Genomic DNA, 23,645 nt, shown 5'->3' with positions numbered 1-23,645 from the left:
AATCTAACGATTACATGATTTTTATATATGTATTTGTAACCACATCCATTATATAATATTAAACTTTTTCTACTCCGTTAAGATTTAACAATATGCCTTTGGTCTTATCACAATTTTGTTTTCTCAGGTGTTACATCGAGTACAATAGAATTTTTTTCTTATTTAAAAAAAATCATCTTATAATCCTATTAAATGATCATATTATTTAATGCAATATATACGATTAGAAGCTTAGCTATTATGTATTCCTCTTTACATTAATAATGACAATAATGAGTACTCAAAAACCAATTAGATTTCTTTAGAAAATGACATGATTTGACTTGTTTACAAAATATAATACTTAAAATTTAAAAAAAAATACTATGTAGAAATTTACAAGTGTTTTGAATTTATTTTTGTATTTAAAATTCTCCGTTATAGGTTGAAAATATGGCTACAGTGAGTCGAATATTAAAATGTCTGCCGCGAGTCGGTCATACATTATCAGAGGACTAATAAAAGAGAATTCTTACAGAAAGAAGTTATTCACATTCATATTGGACAATCTGGAGTCCAAGTCGCTAATGCTTGTTGGGAACTATATTGTTTGGAACACGGAATTAGGGCTGATGGCATGTTGGTTTTTTCAGATGATAGAAGCTGTGGAACATTTTTTAGCCATACTGGAGCCGGGAAAATGGTCCCTAGGGTCGTTATGGTTGACTTAGAACCTACACCTATAGGTACTATAAATTATTTATACATATGTAATAGGCAAAACGAAGTTTACTTACCTAGCTACCTTTAAGCTTATCGCTTTTATTTTATTTTGACATAGATGAGATCAGAACAGGAGCGTATAGGCAACTGTTTCATCCAACATCATTAATTACTGGAAAAGAAGATGCAGCTAGTAATTTTGCACGAGGATATTTTGGTGTGGGTAGAGAAATGATAGATATTGCTCTAAATCGTGTAAGAATAGCGGCGGAAGACTGCAGTTGCCTCCAAGGTTTTATTATCTTCCGATCTTTCGGAGGAGGTACAGGATCAGGATTCACTGCACTATTACTAGATAGTCTCACTAAAGATTATGGTAAACTTTCTAAAATTGAATACGCTATATATCCATCACCAAAAATATCGCCGGTAATAGTAGAGCCGTACAACGCAGTACTGACTGCCCACGCTTGTATGAACACCGAGGACGTATGTTTTATTTTCGACAACGAAGCTCTCTATGATATACTAGCAAGGCTTCTGGATGTACCGAGGCCCACATATACAAATTTAAACAGACTTATCGCACAGGTATTGAGAATTTTTGTTCCACTTATGTATCACTTAGTTGATTGGTTCCTATTCAATAAGGAAAAACATTTTCAGGTAGTGTCTTGTATGACGGCGTCATTGAGATTTGAAGGGTCGTTGAACGTGGAACTAGTAGAATTTAGAACAAATTTAATACCCTATCCTAGAATTCATTTCCCTTTAGTGACTTTCGCTCCTTTTGTGCCGCCAACAAAAGCACTTCATGAGACCATGACGACCCAACAGCTAATAATGTCATGCTTCGAACCGTCCAATCAGATGGTTAAATGTGATCCCAGGACGGGAAGTTACATGTCTTGTTGTTTACTGTTCAGGGGCGATGTTAATACTAACGATATTAATTTTGCGATTAATCAAATAAAAAGTATGCGTTCTATTAAATTTGTTTCTTGGTCTCCTACTGGTTTTAAGGTGTGGTATATTTTTATTAGGAAAGCCAAAAATGATAATGATGGTAACGTGTAAGTTTATTGCCTAAGTTTCATAACATTTTTAGATTGGTGTAAATAATCAACCACCGACAACGGTCCCTGGGGGCGATTTAGCAGCTCTTCAAAGAGCAGTCGCGATGGTGTCTAATTCTTCAGCTGTTCGTACCGCTTGGGAACGATTGTGTAAAAAGTTTTTTCTCATGTACTCCAAACGGGCTTTTGTTCATCATTATGTGGGTGCAGGTTTGGAAGAAGGAGAATTTAAAAATGCCTATTTCAACATAAAAGCACTATCAAATGATTATAAAGAAATGGAAACCTAACAATGAAAAATTTTTATTAAATTTTATGAACTAAATGTCGATAGTTTTATTTATAAAAAAAGTGACAGATTAATCGATATCCAAGTTCATATCTTTTACTTGTCATTTATCAATGTCAAAAAAATGCTTTAATTGTGAGTGCTATGGAATACAAATATTGTGACTAGAATAATATTTCAGCATATTATTAAATTATTAAATAATATTTAGGCATCTATTTTACGAGTATAGGTGACAGCTATTGGAGAAGGAATAAAATAAAAAGTAATAAGAGACACATCTGTTATTTAACTATTTTTAATTTCACATCCACTTAATAGTTATCATTTCAAACAATAACCAAGTTTACTTAAGATATAAAAAGTATTTAATCAATCAGTATATTGTTTTAATTGATTCTGCAAATGCAAAAAGATCCTTCAGTGTTATTTTTTTCCAGAATGTTGGGTATGGCGAATTTATGTCGGTACTCTCAACTTGTAAAAGTTGCTCCGACCAAACTGCTAGGATCAAATTCGGGTGTTAGCCGCTTAGTTTCAAGGCAGCTCATTACACCGATAAGAAACAACAACCACAAGCACACCATATACAAGGGGTTTCAGGTTGAAACAGCAACTATTGCATAATATTTTTAATGAAGTCTTCTACTGAGGATATAAAGTTTGTAAACTTAAACTATAAAGTTATCTTTATCCTATAATCCTTTTTGCAGATACAGAATATAATAAAATCAAATCCAATAATATTAAGATTCTGTTCATCATCACAACCAAAGAGGTCTAAGCTTGTTGGCTACTGGTTACTGGGATGCAGTGGGATGGTGTTTACTGCTGTTGTTTTAGGTATGGCTGTGGGCTATATAATACTGTTATATTCAGTGTGCTACGTAGTCAACTTAGTGGTTACTAGTACCGATGGCAGTAAATAGATTTTATATATAATGTTCATTAGGAATACTTTTATAGATAACAATAAGTTACAGTGCAAAATAACACTTTATATATATGTAAATATATTAAATAAATTGATTTTATGCTAAATAACTGTTTTAAGGAAGACTTTAGTTAGGATGTTATGAAAGGATCAAGATGTTTCAGTCATACTATAATGTATTTATATGTGAGCAAATAACTGGGGTTTAAATAAAAGTTGTCTGTGATATAGCTGTTTCATTGCTCCCTTTAATTAACATTATTTATGAAAAAAAATCAGTTATGTATGATAGAATTTAATAATAACTTAAACAATATTATTTGTGTTAGGAGAACTTACTATTAAGGCTGTGAAAATGTGTTTCAGGCGGAGTGACTCGACTCACCGAGTCTGGGTTATCTATGGTCACATGGAAATTGTTAGGAGAGAAGTTACCAAGAACTGATGAGGAGTGGGAGACGGAGTTCAAAAAATATCAGCAGTACCCGGAGTATATATAGTATGTGTTGTGACATAAAATATGTGGAAGTAACAAATCATCTTTGACTTTCAAATAACATACTCGGAGATGACTTTAGGTGTTATTAAAAATACTTTTTTTATGTTGTATCTAACAAAATTAGGAATATTTATACAATTATTCAACATGTTGAATAGTTTCAATTATCGAGGCCGTTGTGTATTTTATTGATGCTATTGAAGTAATGAAGAAAATCTTTATTGTAGTAAGAATCATTCACTGACACTGTCCGAGTTCAAATGGATCTGGTATATGGAGTATGCTCATAGGACGTGGGGTCGACTCATAGGGGCCTCTGTCTTCATCCCGGCCGCTGTGTTCTGGGCTAAGGGCTGGTTCGACAAGGCTATGAAGATAAGGGTGTCCGCATACTGCGCGCTCGTTGCTGCACAGGTATTTGAAAGTTGAAACACTGAGGTATTTGACTCGTTCCATAGGTAGAGCCTAGACGTGGTCAAATTAGTGTAGCTCAACTGCTATTGTTCACATTACAAAGACCTACTTAAGTTCCATTATCAAGTGTAGCTTATTTTATTCCGTATACACAGGTCTAAAGTCCCGTCAGGTATTGTTAGATTGTTAGAGTTTTCAATGTAACATAACGTTTTCAGGGTCTTATGGGTTGGTACATGGTGAAGTCAGGTCTTGAAGACAGATTTCAAGGGCCGTCGGACGTTCCGCGCGTGTCCCAGTACCGCCTGGCCGCTCATCTCAGTCTCGCCTTCATTCTGTACTCGGGACTACTGGCCGGAGCCCTGCGGGTGCTCCGCCCCTTCCCTAAGGGAGCTCTCGTGAGGATCAAAGAGCTGGCCGCCGTAACCGGACTCGCGCATGCCGTTAAAGCTATGGCGTTCTTCACGGCTGTTTCAGGTGATTATATGGAAATATCCACATTGTTGTCATTTAACTGATCATACCTATTGAACTCGCTGAAATTCTCCAAAAATTGTACTAGTCCTTTTTATAATATAAAATCGACATAACCCACGAAAACTTATAATTTTCTATCCGGCCATATCTACATGCAGAATAATAATAATAAAAGCGTTTCAGGAGCGTTCGTGGCCGGTCTAGACGCGGGATTGGTCTACAATTCATTCCCGAAGATGGGTGACAACTGGATCCCGGACGACATCCTGTCCTTCGCCCCCACCATCAAGAACTTCACGGAGAACCCCACGACAGTTCAATTCGACCACCGGGTCCTTGGCACCAGCACTTTGATAGCGGCCACCACACTGTGGCTGATGGCGAGGGGCAGGCCACTGTCCCCGGTGGCGAGGAGGGTGGTCAATGGAGTGGGAGCCATGGCCTGGCTACAGGTGACACATTAAATCATCTGTGACGTCTACAGTCTATAGTAACACAAAAATAATTAAAACCATCGCCACCACAGTTATTATTATATTCGATACAGGTTTGAAGTCTGGTCAGAGACATTTTTTTTTGCCAAATATATTTTTTGTGTTACTCTCGCTGATGGTAGTCACCGTCGATTTTCACAAAGTTACTAGATAGGTGTGGAACCTTTGCATGATATGAAAAAGTAACTATGAAGTTAAGTTAACAGTAGTGTTAATATATAAAAAAAGATCTTTATATCTGTAAATTTTTTTGTTTATTTCGAAAGATAAATTACACATTCCGTTGATATTTAATGATAACATATCCTAACGTGGTTATCCTGAGATTCATTCGTCTTCAAATATCTCGTGTGCGTCTTATCAAAGGTCCTCCATATACCCGAGGGCGTAAGCAACTGATAATAACCGTCTTGTGACCAGGTGTGCCTGGGTATCATGACGTTGGTCCACTACGTGCCCACTCCGCTGGGCGCGTCTCACCAGGCCGGTTCCCTCGTCTTACTGTCGCTGGCAATCTGGCTCACCCACGAGATCAAGCTACTCAAGTACATACCAAAGTGAATTCTTTAACCTGCATTTAATTACACTCCATCGTATTCTCCCGTTTAACAAAGACATTAGTCAACGATGCCATATTGTGTGGACGTCATATAATAAGTTTGAACGAAAATATTGTAATAGAAACAGTATATATAATGTACTTTGTCAGTGTGTTCACTTGTGTACACTCGACTTATAGCGATGTGTAACAGGAATTAGTTATGAAAATTTTCAATCGCAATACTATACAAGCATTTAGTCTAGAGAGTTTACAATTTAGCTCTTGGTAGGAGACAGTCGCTAATAAAAAAAAAAAAAAATTCAATAACTCATAGTACTGAAGCAGAAATGCACGAGGTTTTTTAAATTATTTTTCCTATATTATGCTCTTTCTTGGGAGTTTAATAAGTCATGAGCATTAACGCTTGAAAGTATTTGCAGTGTCTGTTCCTGATAGTGTTAAGTGAAAGATTTTTTGTTTAATGATGTATGGAGCGTAGTTTTAATTAGTTCTGTTGAATAAAATGACTTTGTTTGTATATCTCGTTTATTATTATAATATCAAAATCGAAGATGCCTTAATGAAATGTCAAAATAGTGTTCGGGTGGATAAAAAAAATAACGTTTCTATGAAGTTATTCACAATGTGATTTATTTGAAAATTTAAAATGCTAATATTGCTTACACACTCTACTGATATATACAATAGGTCGACCGAGATGAGATGCGAGGGATGTGGCACCAACCTTCACTGGTGTGGTGCTAAAGAGAGCACACGCGTTTGTACAGCAACATATAAAGGATTTAGTGCTAAAAAGTCCCGATATTGCGTTTAAGAAATATTGCCAACAGAGGGTGCTGTCCTAAACGGATTGTTAGAAAAAAAATTGTTATATCTCGAATGTATTTATAACCCAAATATAATCGCAACCGTTGCGTCCGTCTGCTGGCGATATAACATCACGGCGGTAATAAAACAAGATGTACCCAATATGTTAATTTCATATTAAAATTATCATATATTTAGAATATATAATGAATTTCTATCTACACAACTAATAATAATACAGGCGCGGACAATTGTTTCAGAACGAAATAGATTCGAAAATTAAAATACTTGTATAAAAAGAAGCACTACATCTCAACAAATAATAAATTAAAAAAGAAATTATATCTTCCTAGAATGATGGCAGCCATGTTGTGTACAAACTTAAGTATTCTTTATAGAAGGAAACATAAAATTATAAAGAGATTTGTATTCTACCCGTAACTCAGCCTGTATGAAATGCAGTAACCGTTTGGATTTAAAATAAACAAGTGAATACATTTCCTTGTAACTTAGCCTCGGTGATCGGTCCATGCAACATCGTTACCTGTTGAATCCCAGCTCACCAAATTATGCTACATTAACATTCATATAAGATAATCAGACAGCGGTGATGTCTTACAGCAATAAGAAATCAAAGAAACCTTCACATACAACACAGTACGAGTAATCCTACACCGGTTGTGTGACCGGTCCGAATCTCAGCGATCAATGAACACTATGTAAATTAAATTATTATGTATAGTTACAATTACAGAATATAATAAATCATCATTAGCACCAGACGGTAATTCCTAAGTCGAGACGGGACAGGTATGAGTGAATGACGAATGTATGTAAAAACAATCAGTTTCACCTGCGAGTAAAGTACTATGTATGGTAACCATGGGATGCAAAAATTTATAAGCCTCATAATATTATATTAAATCAATTATGAACTATTCAGTTAACACTAGATATTTTTTTTTTAATATATATATATCTTACAATAATGTACAATAAACTATAAAAATAATGGCCATTTGATAAGTGATTGTGATATATATTATATATATAGCGATATTCTCAAAGACTATTTATGTAGGCCTTGAAACGTCTCCGGTATACAATATACAAACAGTCCGACACATTCACACATGAAGAGCGCAGTCGAGATTTAGAAAAAAAACACACACATCTATATAAAACACAGTCGGGCAAACGCACAGATTAATATCACACAATGTGCATTACATTGATAAATAAGAAAAAAATGGCGGCAGTGAATAGTTTGTGCAAAATAAGTTATACCGATACATTTCATATCATAAACGATGTGACAACACCATAGACAATAAGATGTAGCCGATACAAAACTATGAGGAATAGACAATACAGTGTTTGATAGAGTAATCAATGTCAAAACTGTCATATGTGTTTACAGATAATTTCCATATCCCTAAAAGAACAAAGACAATAAATTTCCTGAATTTTTCCAGTTTCATTGTGAAAGAATATTAACTGTGTATATAATGCCGATGTGATCGTTAAATGCATCACAACAACCCCACGTTATTTGTCCAGCGAGTCCATCAACACGCAGCGTCTTGTCACTTCTCTTCATAATACACCTTAATTTTTTTCTTCGTTACTAATATAAGCTACGGTTAAAAACTAAATCCTCAGCCCGTAGCAGGCCGGCCGGAACGTTCCGTTAGCATAAATAATTTCATACAACACCGATAAAACGTTCTTACCAATATTTTGTATTAAAAAAAATATCCATATATATCTATATGTAAACGTGCGATAAAATTATTCAGTACATCAGTCGGCTATAGATTATATTCCAATATCGCTAGGCGCGGTACACACTGGCGACCACCTGGCACCGAACCGGAACAGGAAACGATCTGGAAATAGATAACATACCGGCTTATATAGAATAGAGGGGGGTCTACATGAAGGTGAAGGTTCGCGTCTGTGATTGGAAAATATTATTTTGATTAATAGTTCAAATAAAAATATATTTTAACTAGCATTAAAAACTAATATGAAAGTTGTGGGTTCTATAAATAATTTTTAGGAACATTTGGCGCCATCACAGATATAAACCTGTGGAATTCACGTTTCATATTGTAGCGTGTAAATGCAGAACGAGTGGTTGGATACAGCAGATTTTTATATCCCAATAGCACTAAAATGGCGCACTTTAATACCAGATCAGAGTAATTTATGGGGTAAAAGAACAAAAAAACTTGCTAAATTTGCGGTGTGGCAGTTGGAATTACTAAGCATTTGCTGGGGGGATGCAGGGCACTCCTGGATAAAGGTCCATACTAGAGTCGTCACGGTAGAGGTTTAGAAATAAGTGATGCGGTTAGTCTTTCGGAGCACAAAAAGAAATAACCACAAACAGGCTATCAATAGGTTTTGTAAGAGAAGGTAGTAGGGCTACAGAATCAAGACTTACTCCATCATTAAAGTTGCTTCCGATTAGACTATAATGATGGATAAGAAACAACATGAAATCCCAGAAGATATTTCGGCGTGGGCCTCCAGACCGGATATATTTTTATATTCGCCAATTTTAAAGCGCGTGGCGCTAATACAGCTCACGGTTCCTTGGGAAAAATGTTGGGTTCCTTGGGAAACCAACATCCCCAAAGACCATGCCATCAAGGTCAACAAGTATTACGAGCTCTCTAACGAACTCACTAAGAATATATGCGTTGTAAATTTGTTCGCGGTAGAAGTAGGAGCGAGAGGTATAACAGCCAAATCTCTCTACAACCTGCCAAAAGACTTGGGCCTGACTAGAACCAATGTAAATTGGTTCATGGAACGTACTTCGAAGGCAGCCCTAGTAGGCTCTTTTTAAATTTGTTTAGGTAGAGAGAGGAGCTTGAACGGTGGAGGTGAGCGTTTAACGGGTTACATAAAGGCCCCTTAAACTTACACATGGAGCTCCTCTCCCTGCAAACGCGATAGACCCGGCACCCGCACGGTGAATCCATTGAACACTGAGAGGTTTGATCTTTGAGGTGTACCTTAGGTGTACGTACTAGCTGTGTCGGTTGTCGTCGGGCGCCACGATGACCTGCACCACGTACCCCGGCGTGACCTTGGCGTCCTCCAGCACCAGCCGGTCACCCAGCAGACGACCGCCGTAGAACCAACGCTGGCGACACGGAGAGATGTTCACCAGCGACTGGGAAACAAAGACACGATAAGACCAAAAACAGACGACAATAACGATAAACGGGAACATTAATAAATAAATTACGAGTCCTTAGTATGAAATGTTAAGATTAAGTTTAAGAGTGCTCACATGTAACTTTGCCTTGCAATGAGCGATAGTGTGTTTGGAGCAGACGGGTAGGTCCATGTCGGGGGCTCCGGTCGACAGGCGAAGGCGGAGCGCCATGGCTGCTCCGCCGTCCACGGGCTCGGAACACTCCGCGGGGGAGTCCCGCCCGCTGGCCTCCTTCACCATATTTATTGGTGAGGACAGACAATATATAGGAACCTGTTCAAATATAACTCGACTATAGAACATTTATTGTCAAAAAATTTGTCTAAAGTACAGGACACAGCTTCTGTAACACATGTTGTATGTGGTCTATTTGTTACGGTAACTTAATGAAAAAAAAAACATTCAACAAGTGCGAGTGGACTCGCCCGTGAAGGGTTCCGTAGCAGCATGTAGATGACATAATATAAAAGTCATTATAGTGCATTGTAACTTTGATCGATGTTTTATAAAAAAAATAACTTGGTTTTACATAGTGTTTGTATGAACGACAAAGTTATATATGCGTTTTTTGAAAATGTATTATTTCTTAAAAACTAATAATGATACCTGGTTCAAACCAATTTTCGTTGAAAGTTTCCATTGAAATCTACAGCATATATCATTTTAGTTTTCTCACCCTCTTATTTTAAAAGTTAGAGGGAGGGGGGGCCTTCATTTTTCCAATTTGGAAGCGTCTATCTTTCAAACAATTGATTTTGACGAAAAATGATTTTTGGAACCTTTAATGTATTTTTTAAAGCCCTATACATAGACACCCATTACGTGGAGTTAGATGAAAAAGATTTTTTTTGAATCAATTCCATGTATGGGAGTGCCCCCCTTTAATTTTTAGTCAAAATTCGAATAGCGGTTACCAGAATAGATCAACCTACAAAGTTTCAACTATGTAGGCCCAACAGTTTTGGAAATAAATGGCTGTGACATATGGACGGAGGGATGGACAGACAGACATGACAAATCTTTAAGGGTTCCGTTATTTGCCATTTGGCTACGGAACCCTAAAAAGACAATAGGACGAATGTGTATTCGTGTGTACGTTCACACATATAAAATTATGCAATTTATAATTTAAATACTATTTACTTCGTCGGATTTAAATGTCCTGTTTGTCATACGTATTGTTCAAATTGTCTTTTGTTATATTTTGAATATTTTTTTAATGAGTCACCGTTTTCTTTACAAGCGATCTGCAGATAACTTTGGTCGTGATATAAGAAGAGGAGGAAAGTTGAAGAAAGCTTAAGAACCAATACAAATCGCAAGCACACGAGTTTAGGACAGTTATTGGAATATCATTCATCTCATTTTAAAATGTTCACAACATATGCTTTAGCCGAGTTCAACAGAACTAAGGCTGTAAACTTATGATACTTCAGACTATTTAGAGGGTAGTCAAACATTTCACTGTCAGCCATTTTATTACAACGCCATTTATGAAGATTGAAGGAACTTTCAAACAAAAAAGATCTTCATATGAAGGTTTTAATAAAATTATCACAATTCTGTAACTCTGCGCGCCTTGCTAGAAACTTCTAGAAGATAGTGAATACACAAGAGATATCTGGAAGTATTTAAGATAGTGGAGGAAGACAAAGATATGATGATAATCAATGAGGAATACAAAATACAACCACAATTTAAGTACTCGACCCTCAAACAGGTATTTTACTCCTACATGGATAAAACCAACAGGCATATTTTATTGACTGAACATCAACAGAGGCATGAATCAAAAGAGAATCATTTGGAATCAATACATTCAGTGGGAATGTCAGACCTGACAGAAAAATTTATAGGGAGAATCCTTGCACCCTTAAATGTGCCACTACCGAATATGAAGGCTTCATATGGTTAGCTGTCTTGAGGGAAACCCATCCGATTAGTAACAAAAAAGTGATCCTAACAAAAACTTGAGTACATCAAATTAAGAAAAGGTTGATTAATCACATTGGAAAGATTGTGTATCCCAATAATGTAAGAAATTTGACATTAAAGAATATAAAAAAAAAGTTACTTCAAAATTCTATTGTCTATAAGGGGTTTTTATTTTCCATGAGGCGATGGAGAAGTGGAAACAAACTTTAAAGAATCGAGCGAGGAAGGAGACTAATGTATGTGTTTTAAATTTATTTATTTATAATCTATGTTTAATTGTTGTGATTTTCGCGGGCTAGTTGTTGTAATTATCTGTATTTAGTGTTGTCTTAAATAATTATTAAATTTCTCTAAGTAACTGTAGATATGTTGTTTAAATTTCCTCAAAAATGCTCAGATGAGCGATGTCTATTGATATAATTGTCACATTATTATTAAGAAGGACTGAATGAAACTAATGTTAACTAAACAGCAACCGGATTCACATCTCATCTGCTCTTGATCAAAGTAAAGTAACTGAAACTTGCTGCAAAGTAACCAAAATGTCAGGAGTATGTAGTTTTAAAAATAATTAAAATAACACATAGTAGACCGATAGTATTAGTTTCATTTAAATGAATACTCTCCAAAGTCTTAGATCTCATTTCATGTCCAAATTGTTAGACATCTTATGGCAACACTATTTGGGTTTTAGTTAATAGCCTTTGAATGTTTGTCAGACTCAGATAACTTTTAAAATGTTTTTCAACCGCTTGTTATGAGTAAATCTTCAGAACCTTTAATTAATCTTCGTTTCCATTTGTAAAAGTTATCGGAAATACATCCCCTTGCACACTTCAATGACTGACTCTCTCCCCCACTTACTGTATGTATATTGAAATAATGTTTCTTTTCAGAAAATAATGGCTAAAATCCAATAAGACCCTAAACCCTTGGGTAACGGCAAATTTAGCATTCTCAACTTCTCTACTATAACTGTTCAATTATATTTCAAATGACATATACATATAGTTTTTAATGAGATATTCATACAGGGAACTAGTATTTAAGTTAAGATATATATGTAAGAAAAAGTTTGATATATTGCTCTCACTACAAACAAGCTCATTGTATTATTATAATATTACATTCCCACACACTTACTAAAATATATTTATGGCAAACAATTGTGCAGTTGTTTTTTTTATTTAGAATAATAGTATACTGATCTCCACAATGTGTTGTTGCTAGTTTTAGTTAAATATTAATATTTTAAGGTTTATTACAAATATAAGGATTGTTTCACCTGATATCTAGTACCCCATTCATCATAGCATTCTGTCAGGTATCCATTAGGTACGGACACACTGGCCCCATCCAGGATGGCTTGAGCCAACTGGAAATCCATGGCCTCGGCGGCCACCGCCGCCGCGCGTAGTGCATCCCAGATCTCCTTCCGACCTTCGAACGCAGGAGCTGTATCCCAAAACTCATCGCGCTTACTTCTCAGCTGACCTTCCGTCAATGGCACATCAGATTTCCAACGAATAGTTTCGTGGCAGAGTGACTGGTTTTTCCTTAGGCCACCTAAAACAAAGACCGCTTTAGTCCCGCACGATAGTTACCACGGCGACAGTTAGCTCACCTACCCGAATTAGGCCGCGACACCGTCCCCGAAGATTCCTCGTTGGGACCGCTTCTGCTTCTAGTTATTCCGATACAACCACCCATCGTGATTACATTCTATATTCACCCATTTACAAGATATTTACATAAAAAATATTAACAAATAACATTTTCTCGTCCACTACTGACACTACTGTCAAAAAATTAGCTGTATAAGTTTTATTATTGCATTAACCATAATAATTTAAAACGTCACTTCAGTATAAATTATTTTCAATGAAATATTTGTTATTGAATAGTGGCTTTGATTAAACTAGAGGTGACGATGTCTAAATATATTTCATATTAAGATAAACAAAAATTGGTTTAAGTATCAACCAAACGGTGTTATATTAGATAATAAAAGTAATAATATTTTAGCACCTACTTATTTATGGTTATAAAAATAATTAAAAACGTTTTAGATTTATTTTCATAACTTTTATTTTTTTTGTGGATTAAGAAAATGTTTGAAAAGCTTTAATACTTACAAATATTCATAATTGTTCAAATAAAATTAATTTACTGCGTTTTTCTTCTATTTTCCCTTCTTCAATCTAACTTGATTATTAAACTAAATTAATACATAATTAAATGTTTTTTATTTGGTAATGTTAATATCTCTTACATTCTTTATATGACTTTTGACATCGGCTTTTAAATAATGTCAAAAAAGTTCACAAAATGAAATTTTGTAATGTAAACATCCATATGAATTACAAAGTGCAATTTATTGAGCCAAACATAGAATTCGATAGTATTAATAGTAGGGTATGAATGATATTTAACTCATTAAAATATCATCTTTTTAAACATTATTCATAATTATAAATAAAAATTCTATATTATTTATGAAACAAAGTTTTAACATAAAGATATTTACTTCTATTTTTAATAGACTTTGTATGTTTATACCTCCTATTTAGGATGAACGATTACTCTTCTTTTATAGATAAACACAAAATAATTAACGTAAGTATCAAAATATATGATATATTAAATTAAAATGGTATTTAATTGTTATATAATTTTTTTTACAAAATTATAATATATTTTATTTTCAATGATATTGAAACTAGCCTTTTTTATTGAAATAACAAAAGCAGCTGTTTTATTTGTAGGCTGAACCCACAGCATGCTATGTATCAGAGTTTATAACACCAGAAGAAGAAAAATATATATTAAACAACATTTACGCTGCTCCCAAACCAAAATGGACGCAACTGTCCAATAGAAGATTACAAAATTGGGGTGGAATTCCACATAATAAAGGAATGATAGCCGAAGATATACCAGGTTGGCTTCAAACCTACTTGGATAAAATACATTCCTTAAATTTAATGAGGGGTAATAAGCCAAACCATGTCCTTGTTAATGAGTATCTGCCGAAGCAAGGAATCCTACCTCATTTAGATGGATTCCTATTTTATCCCACCATTACAACTATATCTGTTGGATCCCATGCAATATTAAAGTTTTTCGAAGCATCTGATAATGGTTCACTGAGTCACGTATTCTCTCTGTTGTTGGAACCGAGAAGTCTATTGGTGCTGCAAGATGAAATGTTCAAACATTATTTACATGGCATAGAAGAGGTCAATGAAGATGCTATAGATGACTCCATTGTTAATCTAAACATGTGTTCAGATCGATATACAAAAGGCACTACAGTGGCTCGTGGAACTAGAGTGTCCTTAACAATAAGACATGTGCCGAAAACGACTAGCTTTAAAATAAAAATTGGCAATAAAAAATAACCACATTTTCAGTGTTTCCTTTATATTTCTTATTTTTTATCAAAATATTTAAAATTTAATCATTAACAATTAAATAATATATCATATACTTAATTAAATATAAATCCTTAAATAATAGTAGTGGAGTAGTTAGCCAGAGCTAGAGTTTTTATAAAAGTGATTTTATTTATTTAAACTTCATACATTGAAATAAACAAAAAATATAAGTAAAAAACAATGTTGGAAAAGAGATCTAGATGGTCTGAATTATATTTCCTATGTATACCTTTTGATATGGCTTTTACAAAATTATTTTCGAGTGTTAATTTATGGAGAATTAGTTATAGTACAATATCAAAGAGATATTGTAGTGCTGTCTCCGAAGATTCACCCACGTGTGGGAAGAAATCTGATGAAGCTAGGCAGAGCAGTAATGACCAGCCAGAGAACAAAGTGAGTAGATAATTACAGTTACTAATATACTAAATAAAAATATTCTATTTCGTTTTGAATATTATCAAGTCTAATAAGACAGTGTAGTTGCCATTCGATCATACAAGTTAATGCAAATATCTTAAGATAAAAGCAGAAATAATCGTTTCAATGGAGATTTTATCTTCATTATATGATTCAAAATAATAAATTATGGGTTAAAATCAGAAGGGTTTGGTCCTTGGCGTATATGAAGAGGGGGAAAAGTTTGAATTGACACCAGTCGCTGAGGAAATAAACCAGAAGAGTGGCGGCAAGATATGCAAGCATCTAAACGAGTGAGTAATTTAATAGCAATAATTAATTCTCTGTCGATTATATAGATCTTAATCGCAGCAGATTTTTGGACGTTTATAATTTGAAATGGTTATTTCTATTGTGCATATATCAGAATGTCATGTCACCTGAAACACGGCAAAGCATTCGTGGTGACGGATATTTTGGAGGAGTTTGGACCGGTGGCCATAGCGTCTCTCGGCAAGAAGAATCCAGGGTACAATGAGCTGGAGATGTTGGATGAGACCAGGGTAGTTTATTATTATTACATAACTAATAAGACGTAAATGGGTAATATTTATGCTCGGCATAAATTACAGCCTATATTATATTTGATGTATGAGCTATATTTTTATGAGTTATTGCAATTCATTGTGTAATATTTGCCTGAAGAATAACAATTATCGACACATAACCATTTGCTCGCTTATACTATTAACATTACTACGTATGTGTTTAAAAAAAATTAAAATCTTTTGGAATTGACTCTTAACGGTCTATGTAAAGTCACTTAAATTCCCAGTGTGATGGTAGGACTAAATTATCAAGCATTTAAATAAATTATTTGTAGCAGTATAGTACAATGTAGTATACCATATACTATTTGTCGCGTTTTCTTCTATAAGAATTAATTTGTTAATGTGAGTTGTATTTACGAACTTAAACTAATAAACTTAAACTAAACTCATTTTTAAAAGATTCTTGAAATACCACCTATCTTGACGTAGAACGCCTAAATGATCTTTATAATCATTTTATATATGATACAAGTTTTTTTATAGAATAAATTAAGATGAACAATAATCTAAAGATTGTTTTTCAACGATTCGTGTCAGGAAAATCTCCGCGTGGGTGTGGGTGTGGGGGTGCGTGAGTTGGTGAAGAGAGGTTGTGATCATGTGTACGTGGACGGAGGAACAGAGCCTGACGCCGCCGCCGAGGCCGCCCATCTAGCAGCTTGGAGGTTACTGATTAAAGTATTTTACTCTTTTACATGTTTGATATCAGTTGTTCATGTTCATATACCGACGTACTGTCATAAGATATTATACTAATGTTGTTCTTCAATAGGCGAAATCCTTTTTTTACGTATAAACCGTTCTAAAACATATAATTATTAATCAGGTTCGAAGAGTTCAAATCGTCCGGGGCGAAGTCCTTCCAGACAGATGTATTCCTCCAGGGATCGGGTGAGGAGCTGTGGAAACGCGGCACGATTTTCGGTTCTGGCCAAAACTGGGCCAGATACCTCACCGACATGCCTCCCAATAAGATGACGCCTGTTGACTTCGCACAGGTATATATGAAGGGAAAATTGCAGATCGTACTCAAGGCCCAAAACTGGTTGTAAACATTTGAATAATGAGTGATACAATTAACACTCAGTGTGAACGAAACTCGTCATGTTGCCAGGCGGTGTTAGACATGTTATGTCCCCTGGGCGTCCACGTGACGGCCCACGACCCGGCGTGGATCGAAGCTCAGCGGATGGAGGCGCTCCTGTCGGTTTCCCGCGGTTCCTGTGAGCCGGCCGTGTTTCTGGAGTGCGAGTACCGAGCGGGCGGGGACCGGCCGCCCGTCCTGCTAGCGGCCAAGGGAATCACATTCGACAGGTTCTGTGACGTCATGACCACGTGACATCTGACTGCAATATACCTAGAGGCAAAATGTGTTTTCTGTGTAGAGTCTCCTACGTATCGTTTGATTAGCCGGTGTCTGATTTATCTTCAAAAGTATATAATTATTGAAATAATATGTCGTATCATAGGAATCTATTTTCTCTGGTCTTCATTACGAGAAGAAATACATATTCTATGTATCCAATATCGCTATTATTAATTTCTGTCTATTATTTAGTATGGACTATCGACTCTAGAATTTAAGTCATCAAAACCAATCTTTAAAAACCTAGGTATATATAAGTGAAATATAATATTTTAAAGAGATATATCGACAGGATATAATAGTTTTATAGAAGTCGGGTTTATATGTAACAACTACCATATAAAATAAAAGTATTACTTTTATTTAGATATAAACATTGAACATAACGAGAGGTTTTATATTTTATAACAATAAAGGGTTATAAAATGCGTATGAACCAAGATTTCCAACACAGAAAACGTAATTTTTATATCGTTATTTATATTATTCTATATCCAGTGGAGGTTTATGTCTGAAGAAAGCTGATGAAATGCGAGAGAACCCGGACAGCCGCGCGGGGGCCGCCGCCACAGTCGGCGCTCTCAAGATACTCGCGGAGATGAAGGTCTGTACTAACATCATACCACATACAGCGTCTTGAAGATTCATTATCAGGAGTGTAACAGTTAAACGGGGACGCTAATAGACCACTTCTAGGTCAAGAAGTTTGTAGTATTAGACATGACGTTCAAAATTTTTTTTTTATTACTCTGGGTTTTTGTTATAACTCTAAAAAGATCTCTAAATTTTAATCTTAAAGCTTGTAGGTACATTGATTATTGATTGTTGATGAAAACTGATCTGAAGAACGACTTGATAGTAATCAGCTCCTACTCCTGGTACCCGTAAGTTAAACGATGTCTCAAGGAATGGAATATAAAAATAAACAGAAAAGAAATCGTGATAGAATGGGATAAAGAGGATTTAAATTAAACTAATATTATTCGGATTACTACGCGTATTTTGTTATTTATAAAAACTACATACTCCCGATTTTTCGGTTACTTAGCAGCATCCGTGATCACGAGGTGACGAGATGAGAATTTGTCAGTCGGTCTTGTTGTTCATACTCGCGAAAGTCTTAGATCTCATTATAAAAGGATTTATGCAAGCGTTGCAATATAACATATCAGATCATACACGAGTTACCGTGGGTTGGATCATCACCGGATGATAAAACCTCAGGTCATGATGGATGTAACGTGTCACTCCAGGTGCCCATTAACGTGGTGGCAGTGATACCGCTGTGCGAGAGTATGGTGAGCGGCAGCTGTATGAAGGTCGGGGACGTCTTGAGAGCACTCAACGGACTCACCATGCAGGTCAGGATATGTTGTTGACATTTTAGAATTTCAATCAGTGTGTTAGTATGAAAATCTTCAGGGTTTTTGCCATAAGAAATAAAACAATGGATTATACCTTACGTTTTAACTGATGTTTATGTGAGTAATATGACCTCTCAGGTTTTTCAAATTCTTTAGCCGGTTAGTTTGTAAGAATAAAGTTTAAAAAAGTATCATTTCATGTTCAGGTGGAGTGCACAGCCCAAGCGGGCCGCCTCACTCTGGCAGACGCACTGGTCTACGGACAGGCCAAGCATAGACCTTCGCTAGTCATAGACCTGGCGTCACTAACAAGTAAGACATCCCTCATGCAGATAATTGTATGGAAGATGGACTCGCGCTTGGAAATCGTGTTTGTTATTTCCGTCCTTTGTCTTTTTAAACTGACGTTATAAACTTGTACCTATCAAACTTATTTAGGCATCGATCAGTGCCATCCAGCTAGCTCTTTGTAACTCCAACTCATTCATCTATTCTATCTCCTATCGCCAGGAGGAGTGCAGCTAGCTACGGGCAGCGCGGCTTTCGGCGTGTTCAGTTCCAGCGGCGAGGCGTGGGCGGCGCTCGCACAGTCCGCGGCACGAGCTGGGGACAGAGGCTGGAGGCTGCCTCTCTGGAGCTATTACCGCTCTATGATCGATGGTGAGACGAAGGAAGATAACTAAGACAATATTTTTATTGTGCAATTATATTGAACGCCCACTTTGAATTCAAATTTGCTATAATATTTAGCAATAAGATTGGCAAACCATGCACGAGCCTGAACCGACCACAACCGCTCGAGACCGGGGGCGGTGACCTGAAAAACATTGTGCAGCACAAACCCTAGACCCCGCACAGTACAGAACACACATACAGCGCGACACAACTCCAGCTCGCTCAAGCGTCTGCTCAATCCTTGCGTGATCTCTCAATATGATCCCTACTCTGATAATATTGTACAGTCAGCTGTATTGTGAGATGCTATTGTAAATGTATGGGCCGCTAGGCAAGAGCAACATTGATTGGTCGATGGACCAGCTACCTGAGATCCATTGATTGGTCATTGGTCTAACGAGCTGAGTTGCATTAAATGGCCAATATTAATGGGCTATTAAGTCGAGGTTCACTGACAAGTGGGAGAGCTAGAGAATTAAGATATTTTGGCATTGACTCGAAAAAAATATTTTATTAAAATAATATGATATTTCTTTATTTGGTTTATTAGTAAAAAAATTACTGATGTTATAAACTTGACCGTCCTTGTCCATGTTTCAGATGACCCCTCTGTGGATCTGAGGAACAGGGGTCCAGGAACGGCTGCACCATGCGTGGGAGCCGCGTTTCTCAAGGTTAGTGTGAATATGTACTCACTTACCATTAGCCTCATTTTTATTCAGAAGTTATACAGCTATCATCTAAAGTAAATTACTGTCGCGTAAACGTAATGACTATCGCTGTATCTTGTTTTTTTTAAACACAATAGCGCCGGCCACGTTTTTTTTTTTCCTATAAATTTTAATTAAATTTCTTACACAAAACATGTTCGACCACGTATGAATCTGTAATTTATTTCTTGGGACTTCAAAATATACTTAAACTCTCAAATCTCTAGAGTATGGAAAGTCAAGCAGCCAACTAGGGAGTAATATTTATGACCAAATTGTTTAAATCACTACTACTCTCTATATTCATCGGCACCTGTCTACGTACATAATGCCAAATTTTTTTTGTCGTTATGTAATTACCGACTACAGAGGTATCAATAAAATTAAATATACCTGTCAAAGCCTATTTATTACTTTTATCTCGTTTCGTTGGCCCGGTCTTATTGAGTGGTTCCCTTGTCAGAACTTCGTGTGTGCACCGTGGCTTCACCTGGACGTGTCGGGCGTGTCCCGGGGCGGCACTCCCTACCTGCCCGCGCCCCGGGCCGCCGGTCGGCCTGCGAGGACACTCGCAGAATTCCTCACCGCCGCCGGTCAGTTAATTAACCATTCTAATATCAGACGAATCTAAACTCCGCAGAAGAAATTACACCTACTTATATTTGATGTTATCAAAAGTTTTACTACACAGATTAATTTCTCATCGAAAATATTTTTGTATGTAACAGCAAGTTTAAATGTTTCAATTTGGTGTAAGCGCTGTTTGTACGTACATTGTAACTTGTATGACTTAATGATGTTTTGCTACTGTTACCGTATTAGCAGTGGCGTGCACTCCATGGATGCCAGTAGGCACTGCTTACCCTACCCATACAACAACTAAACCTACATTTTCATTCTTACTTATATACTTTTAATTGTTCATTACAGAAAACGAATGTTTATAGACATTTAATGTCATTTGATTGGCGATTTTTAAAAATTATTTAATGTGCCATCTATCAACTTAAAAATTAACATTTTCGATCAGCCGCTGCTAGCTGCTAGCGCCGCTATGCAGCCAGAGCGGCGGTGGGCACAACTACTCGGTGCATATATTCCATACAAATTATCTCAAGGACGATCTACAAATCTCGTGTTGTATGGAAGGAATATTTGCATGTGTGTGTGCAAAAACTATGCATGTGTTAGCGTTCGCGAGACACCGCTTCCTTAACCCTACTAGTTAAAAGAGTCATAGTAACTGTCAAATGAATATTTAATTTGTTGGTATGCTGTTCGAATATTGTTTTCGCCTTTTTGTTATTATTGTCTTTCTAAGCGCAAGTGAATAAGTTTTAATAAGCTAATGAGTGAATTTATAAACGAATTATGGAAAATTATAGCTGTGAGCTTTGTAAGCGTGATGTGTGTTTAAGGAAATTAATTACGAGAACATTTTCAATTGTCATTTGATGTTTGTCGTTGCCTTTTGATGATTAAATTAAAATAATTACAAAAGGAAGGTGAGTGACCATTTTAAGTTTAACTTAAAAAAGTATTATGATAGTTTTAATTAGATAGCAGGTTGTGTACACACAAATAAGTTATTTTGTTTTCCTTGTTTGTTGTTTTCAACTAATAATAATAATAGGAATGTTTGGATCTCCACTGGATATGCCGATTTAAATAACTTTTATAAACCGGTAACGAACAGATCGTAATCGTTTTAAGGTACTTTCGTGGCTCAGAGGACGTTATAGATTTATAAAATGTATAGATGTTGGTTCTGATCGGACTGCTGTAACTTTATGCGCGAATATTATCAATGTTTAAGAGGAGATTATGATGCAAATTTGCATTTTTTTTTTTCAAACATATTCTGCTTACCTTATCCCAAAACTCTGTGCACGCCCTTGCGTATTAGAACATCATCATGTCTGTCGTTTGTTGTGGAGTTTATGTAGGGACAGTATTTTTTCAAACCATTAATTAAAATGATTCTCTTTTCAGGCACAGCAAGTGCAAATGTCAAGGACTCCGACTCACCAGCTACATCTTAACAATATTTTTATTATGTACAAGTTCATTTGTTGCTGTCTACATCAATCAGATCCTGATTGTAATTTTTTATCACTAAACTACGTTTTGACTTGAATTTTGTGTTCATATTTGTGTTATAATCATATCTCTTAACCAAACCCGTCAAAATGTGTCCATCAGCGTGTATTATTTTAAGACATTCTATGGGGTCCAAAGTAATTGTTGCTATACTAATAAACATTACCGCTTTCTCAACTTAGCACTTTCTCCTGCTGACAAAAAGAATTTAAAACACTAACTTACCACTGTTTTGTATCGCGAGAGGGTTTATGAGGTACAACACAATTTAAAAACCAGTGTTCTTCTTATTTTTAATTAGATATAGACGTATGACTATGGCTAAAATCCGATCTGATGGAAATTGGAATAGCAATTGGTGGCAAACTGTTTCAATGAAGTGTAATAAGGGGATGCAGGAACTGAATTCCGCAATTCCTACACACTGTCCCCACATAAAACTAAAATATTACCAATCTGATAAGAAATGACTTAATTGGTTTTAAGCAAAGCGCGTGTCTATCCTCGGAGGCCTGAGCAAGATGATATTCGGCAGCATCTGTTTAGTGGTTACTTCAGTACTTTCCACGAGCGGAGCTGATCTTTGTAGAGATAAAGCTGTTCAAAAATAAGTACTGGCGAACCTTTGCATGGACATATTTCTGTTATCGTAGCAAAAGACTTAATGAATAGCCCATTATGTCAAGATTAGAGGATAACTCGATTCGTACCTATTAATTGGAGGCGTTTGGGGGTATTCCAAGAAAACAATTCGTGTCGATGTGAACGGACTCGTTGTAGTGGTTTGTTGACTTTAAATTTTATAACATTGACACCGTCCAATCAGAATTTAATTTTGCGTACTACACCTGATAGTTATCGGGCAATTGCTTACGTTGCGGAATCACCAGGTCGTATATGCTCAAGCAACCCCAATAAATATTTTGCCATTTGTTGGATAACTCGAAGTAGTTTTGTTCCGTTCAGAAACCAAAGGTAATCTCCAGCTGCTTACACTTTTAAGGACATCATCAGTTTATCCGAATTTATGTAGCTGAGGACGCATTTAACAATAGGTACACAGATAAGCTAGAAGTAATACGTGTAAGTACTTGAATATTTTCTAAGTGTTGCCGATCCTTATTTCACCGTTAATCATAGAAATAAAATAGTAAAAGAATGTGGCCTTTCAAGACAGTTTTGTAGTAATAGTGTATCATATAACAATAGAAATTTAAAGAAATCAAAATTAAAATCCAACAGTTATAATTCATTTCAACTAAATGTTATTATAGTAATTTAAGAGATGTAATAACGGACTCCGATACAGTATTTTATAAACCTCTCTACCAAGTTCCCAGTTTGACGGGAACTTATTAAAATTCACATGAAACGAACTAGAACATTAGTCCTTCATAGTTTCATAAGAGTCAGTGATAAAACAATATAAGTTAAAGGCGAAACAGAGAGCGAGCTTACTTATTTAAGCTTACTAAACGCGATATTAATAATCTGTGCCGCCGTTAGATCTGTATATAGAGAACGGCAAGATTACTCACAAACACTGAACACATTACTTCAAC

The 23,645-nt window shown here is 35.9% G+C and overlaps 5 protein-coding genes across 10 annotated transcripts; 4 read left to right on the top strand and 1 right to left on the bottom strand.

Moving 5' to 3' along the window:
• The first annotated feature begins 296 nt into the window (after positions 1-296).
• LOC116769851 (tubulin alpha chain-like) lies at positions 297-2,103 on the top strand. 2 transcript variants are annotated; one of them, XM_061522619.1, is made up of 5 exons: positions 297-441; positions 633-725; positions 821-1,293; positions 1,369-1,725; positions 1,811-2,103. In XM_061522619.1, the coding sequence occupies exons 2-5, from the start codon at positions 680-682 to the stop codon at positions 2,066-2,068; spliced, it is 1,134 nt and encodes a 377-aa protein (XP_061378603.1). In that variant the 5' UTR covers positions 297-441; positions 633-679; the 3' UTR covers positions 2,069-2,103. The 2 variants fall into 2 exon arrangements, with proteins under 2 accessions (XP_061378603.1, XP_032516939.1); XM_032661048.2 differs by having other exon boundaries at positions 518-725.
• Positions 2,104-2,175: 72 nt separating this feature from the next.
• LOC116769852 (cytochrome c oxidase assembly protein COX15 homolog) lies at positions 2,176-6,294 on the top strand. Of its 3 annotated transcripts, none has more exons than XM_032661051.2 (8): positions 2,176-2,332; positions 2,508-2,670; positions 2,787-2,910; positions 3,368-3,500; positions 3,728-3,914; positions 4,133-4,391; positions 4,575-4,843; positions 5,306-6,294. In XM_032661051.2, exons 2-8 carry the CDS (start codon positions 2,509-2,511, stop codon positions 5,444-5,446), a joined length of 1,275 nt encoding a protein of 424 aa, XP_032516942.2. In that variant the 5' UTR covers positions 2,176-2,332; position 2,508; the 3' UTR covers positions 5,447-6,294. The 3 variants fall into 3 exon arrangements, with proteins under 3 accessions (XP_032516942.2, XP_032516940.2, XP_061378604.1); XM_032661049.2 differs by having other exon boundaries at positions 2,781-2,910; XM_061522620.1 differs by having other exon boundaries at positions 2,179-2,431; positions 2,781-2,910.
• An 898-nt stretch (positions 6,295-7,192) lies between these two features.
• On the bottom strand, positions 7,193-13,284 carry LOC116769854 (ubiquitin domain-containing protein 2). 2 transcript variants are annotated; one of them, XM_032661053.2, is made up of 5 exons: positions 13,050-13,284; positions 12,707-12,987; positions 9,562-9,759; positions 9,281-9,441; positions 7,193-8,143 (listed from the first exon to the last, which is right to left on the bottom strand). In XM_032661053.2, exons 1-4 carry the CDS (start codon positions 13,129-13,131, stop codon positions 9,295-9,297), a joined length of 708 nt encoding a protein of 235 aa, XP_032516944.1. In that variant the 5' UTR covers positions 13,132-13,284; the 3' UTR covers positions 7,193-8,143; positions 9,281-9,294. The 2 variants fall into 2 exon arrangements, with proteins under 2 accessions (XP_032516944.1, XP_032516945.1); XM_032661054.2 differs by having other exon boundaries at positions 9,296-9,441; positions 13,050-13,281.
• A 431-nt stretch (positions 13,285-13,715) lies between these two features.
• On the top strand, positions 13,716-14,828 carry LOC116769648 (alpha-ketoglutarate-dependent dioxygenase alkB homolog 6). Its single transcript, XM_061522532.1, has 3 exons — positions 13,716-13,836; positions 13,992-14,037; positions 14,187-14,828. Exons 2-3 carry the CDS (start codon positions 13,993-13,995, stop codon positions 14,820-14,822), a joined length of 681 nt encoding a protein of 226 aa, XP_061378516.1. The 5' UTR covers positions 13,716-13,836; position 13,992; the 3' UTR covers positions 14,823-14,828.
• Positions 14,829-15,035: 207 nt separating this feature from the next.
• Positions 15,036-22,120, top strand: LOC116769649 (cytosol aminopeptidase-like). Of its 2 annotated transcripts, none has more exons than XM_032660794.2 (13): positions 15,036-15,254; positions 15,465-15,571; positions 15,685-15,820; positions 16,406-16,533; positions 16,695-16,866; positions 16,983-17,182; positions 17,733-17,838; positions 18,488-18,595; positions 18,805-18,910; positions 19,109-19,258; positions 19,874-19,947; positions 20,447-20,576; positions 21,976-22,120. In XM_032660794.2, exons 1-13 carry the CDS (start codon positions 15,039-15,041, stop codon positions 22,023-22,025), a joined length of 1,683 nt encoding a protein of 560 aa, XP_032516685.2. In that variant the 5' UTR covers positions 15,036-15,038; the 3' UTR covers positions 22,026-22,120. The 2 variants fall into 2 exon arrangements, with proteins under 2 accessions (XP_032516685.2, XP_032516686.2); XM_032660795.2 differs by having other exon boundaries at positions 15,462-15,571.
• The last annotated feature ends 1,525 nt before the right edge of the window (positions 22,121-23,645 follow it).

The sequence above is a fragment of the Danaus plexippus genome, chromosome 14 (assembly GCF_018135715.1).
Source record: "Danaus plexippus chromosome 14, MEX_DaPlex, whole genome shotgun sequence".
Lineage (NCBI taxonomy): Eukaryota > Metazoa > Arthropoda > Insecta > Lepidoptera > Nymphalidae > Danaus > Danaus plexippus.
This window is presented reverse-complemented; position numbering and strand designations above follow the sequence as displayed.

Bases quoted from the DNA above. Each gene is read 5' to 3' on its own strand.
- LOC116769851 (XM_032661048.2), top strand. The intron at 726-820 runs GTACTATAAATT...ATTTTGACATAG, and splicing joins CTTAGAACCTACACCTATAG to ATGAGATCAGAACAGGAGCG. The intron at 1,294-1,368 runs GTATTGAGAATT...AAACATTTTCAG, and splicing joins TAAACAGACTTATCGCACAG to GTAGTGTCTTGTATGACGGC.
- LOC116769852 (XM_032661049.2), top strand. From the start codon at position 2,509: ATGTTGGGTATGGCGAATTTATGTCGGTACTCTCAACTTGTAAAAGTT. The intron at 2,911-3,367 runs GTATGGCTGTGG...AATGTGTTTCAG, and splicing joins GTTTACTGCTGTTGTTTTAG to GCGGAGTGACTCGACTCACC. The intron at 4,844-5,305 runs GTGACACATTAA...TCTTGTGACCAG, and splicing joins GAGCCATGGCCTGGCTACAG to GTGTGCCTGGGTATCATGAC.
- LOC116769854 (XM_032661053.2), bottom strand. From the start codon at position 13,131: ATGGGTGGTTGTATCGGAATAACTAGAAGCAGAAGCGGTCCCAACGAG. The intron at 12,988-13,049 runs GTAGGTGAGCTA...TCTTTGTTTTAG, and splicing joins GGTGTCGCGGCCTAATTCGG to GTGGCCTAAGGAAAAACCAG. The intron at 9,442-9,561 runs GTGAGCACTCTT...TTTGTTTCCCAG, and splicing joins ATTGCAAGGCAAAGTTACAT to TCGCTGGTGAACATCTCTCC.
- LOC116769648 (XM_061522532.1), top strand. From the start codon at position 13,993: ATGAACGATTACTCTTCTTTTATAGATAAACACAAAATAATTAAC. The intron at 14,038-14,186 runs GTAAGTATCAAA...TTTTATTTGTAG, and splicing joins ATAAACACAAAATAATTAAC to GCTGAACCCACAGCATGCTA.
- LOC116769649 (XM_032660795.2), top strand. From the start codon at position 15,039: ATGTTGGAAAAGAGATCTAGATGGTCTGAATTATATTTCCTATGTATA. The intron at 16,867-16,982 runs GTATATATGAAG...TCATGTTGCCAG, and splicing joins CGCCTGTTGACTTCGCACAG to GCGGTGTTAGACATGTTATG. The intron at 19,259-19,873 runs GTGAGACGAAGG...TCCATGTTTCAG, and splicing joins TTACCGCTCTATGATCGATG to ATGACCCCTCTGTGGATCTG.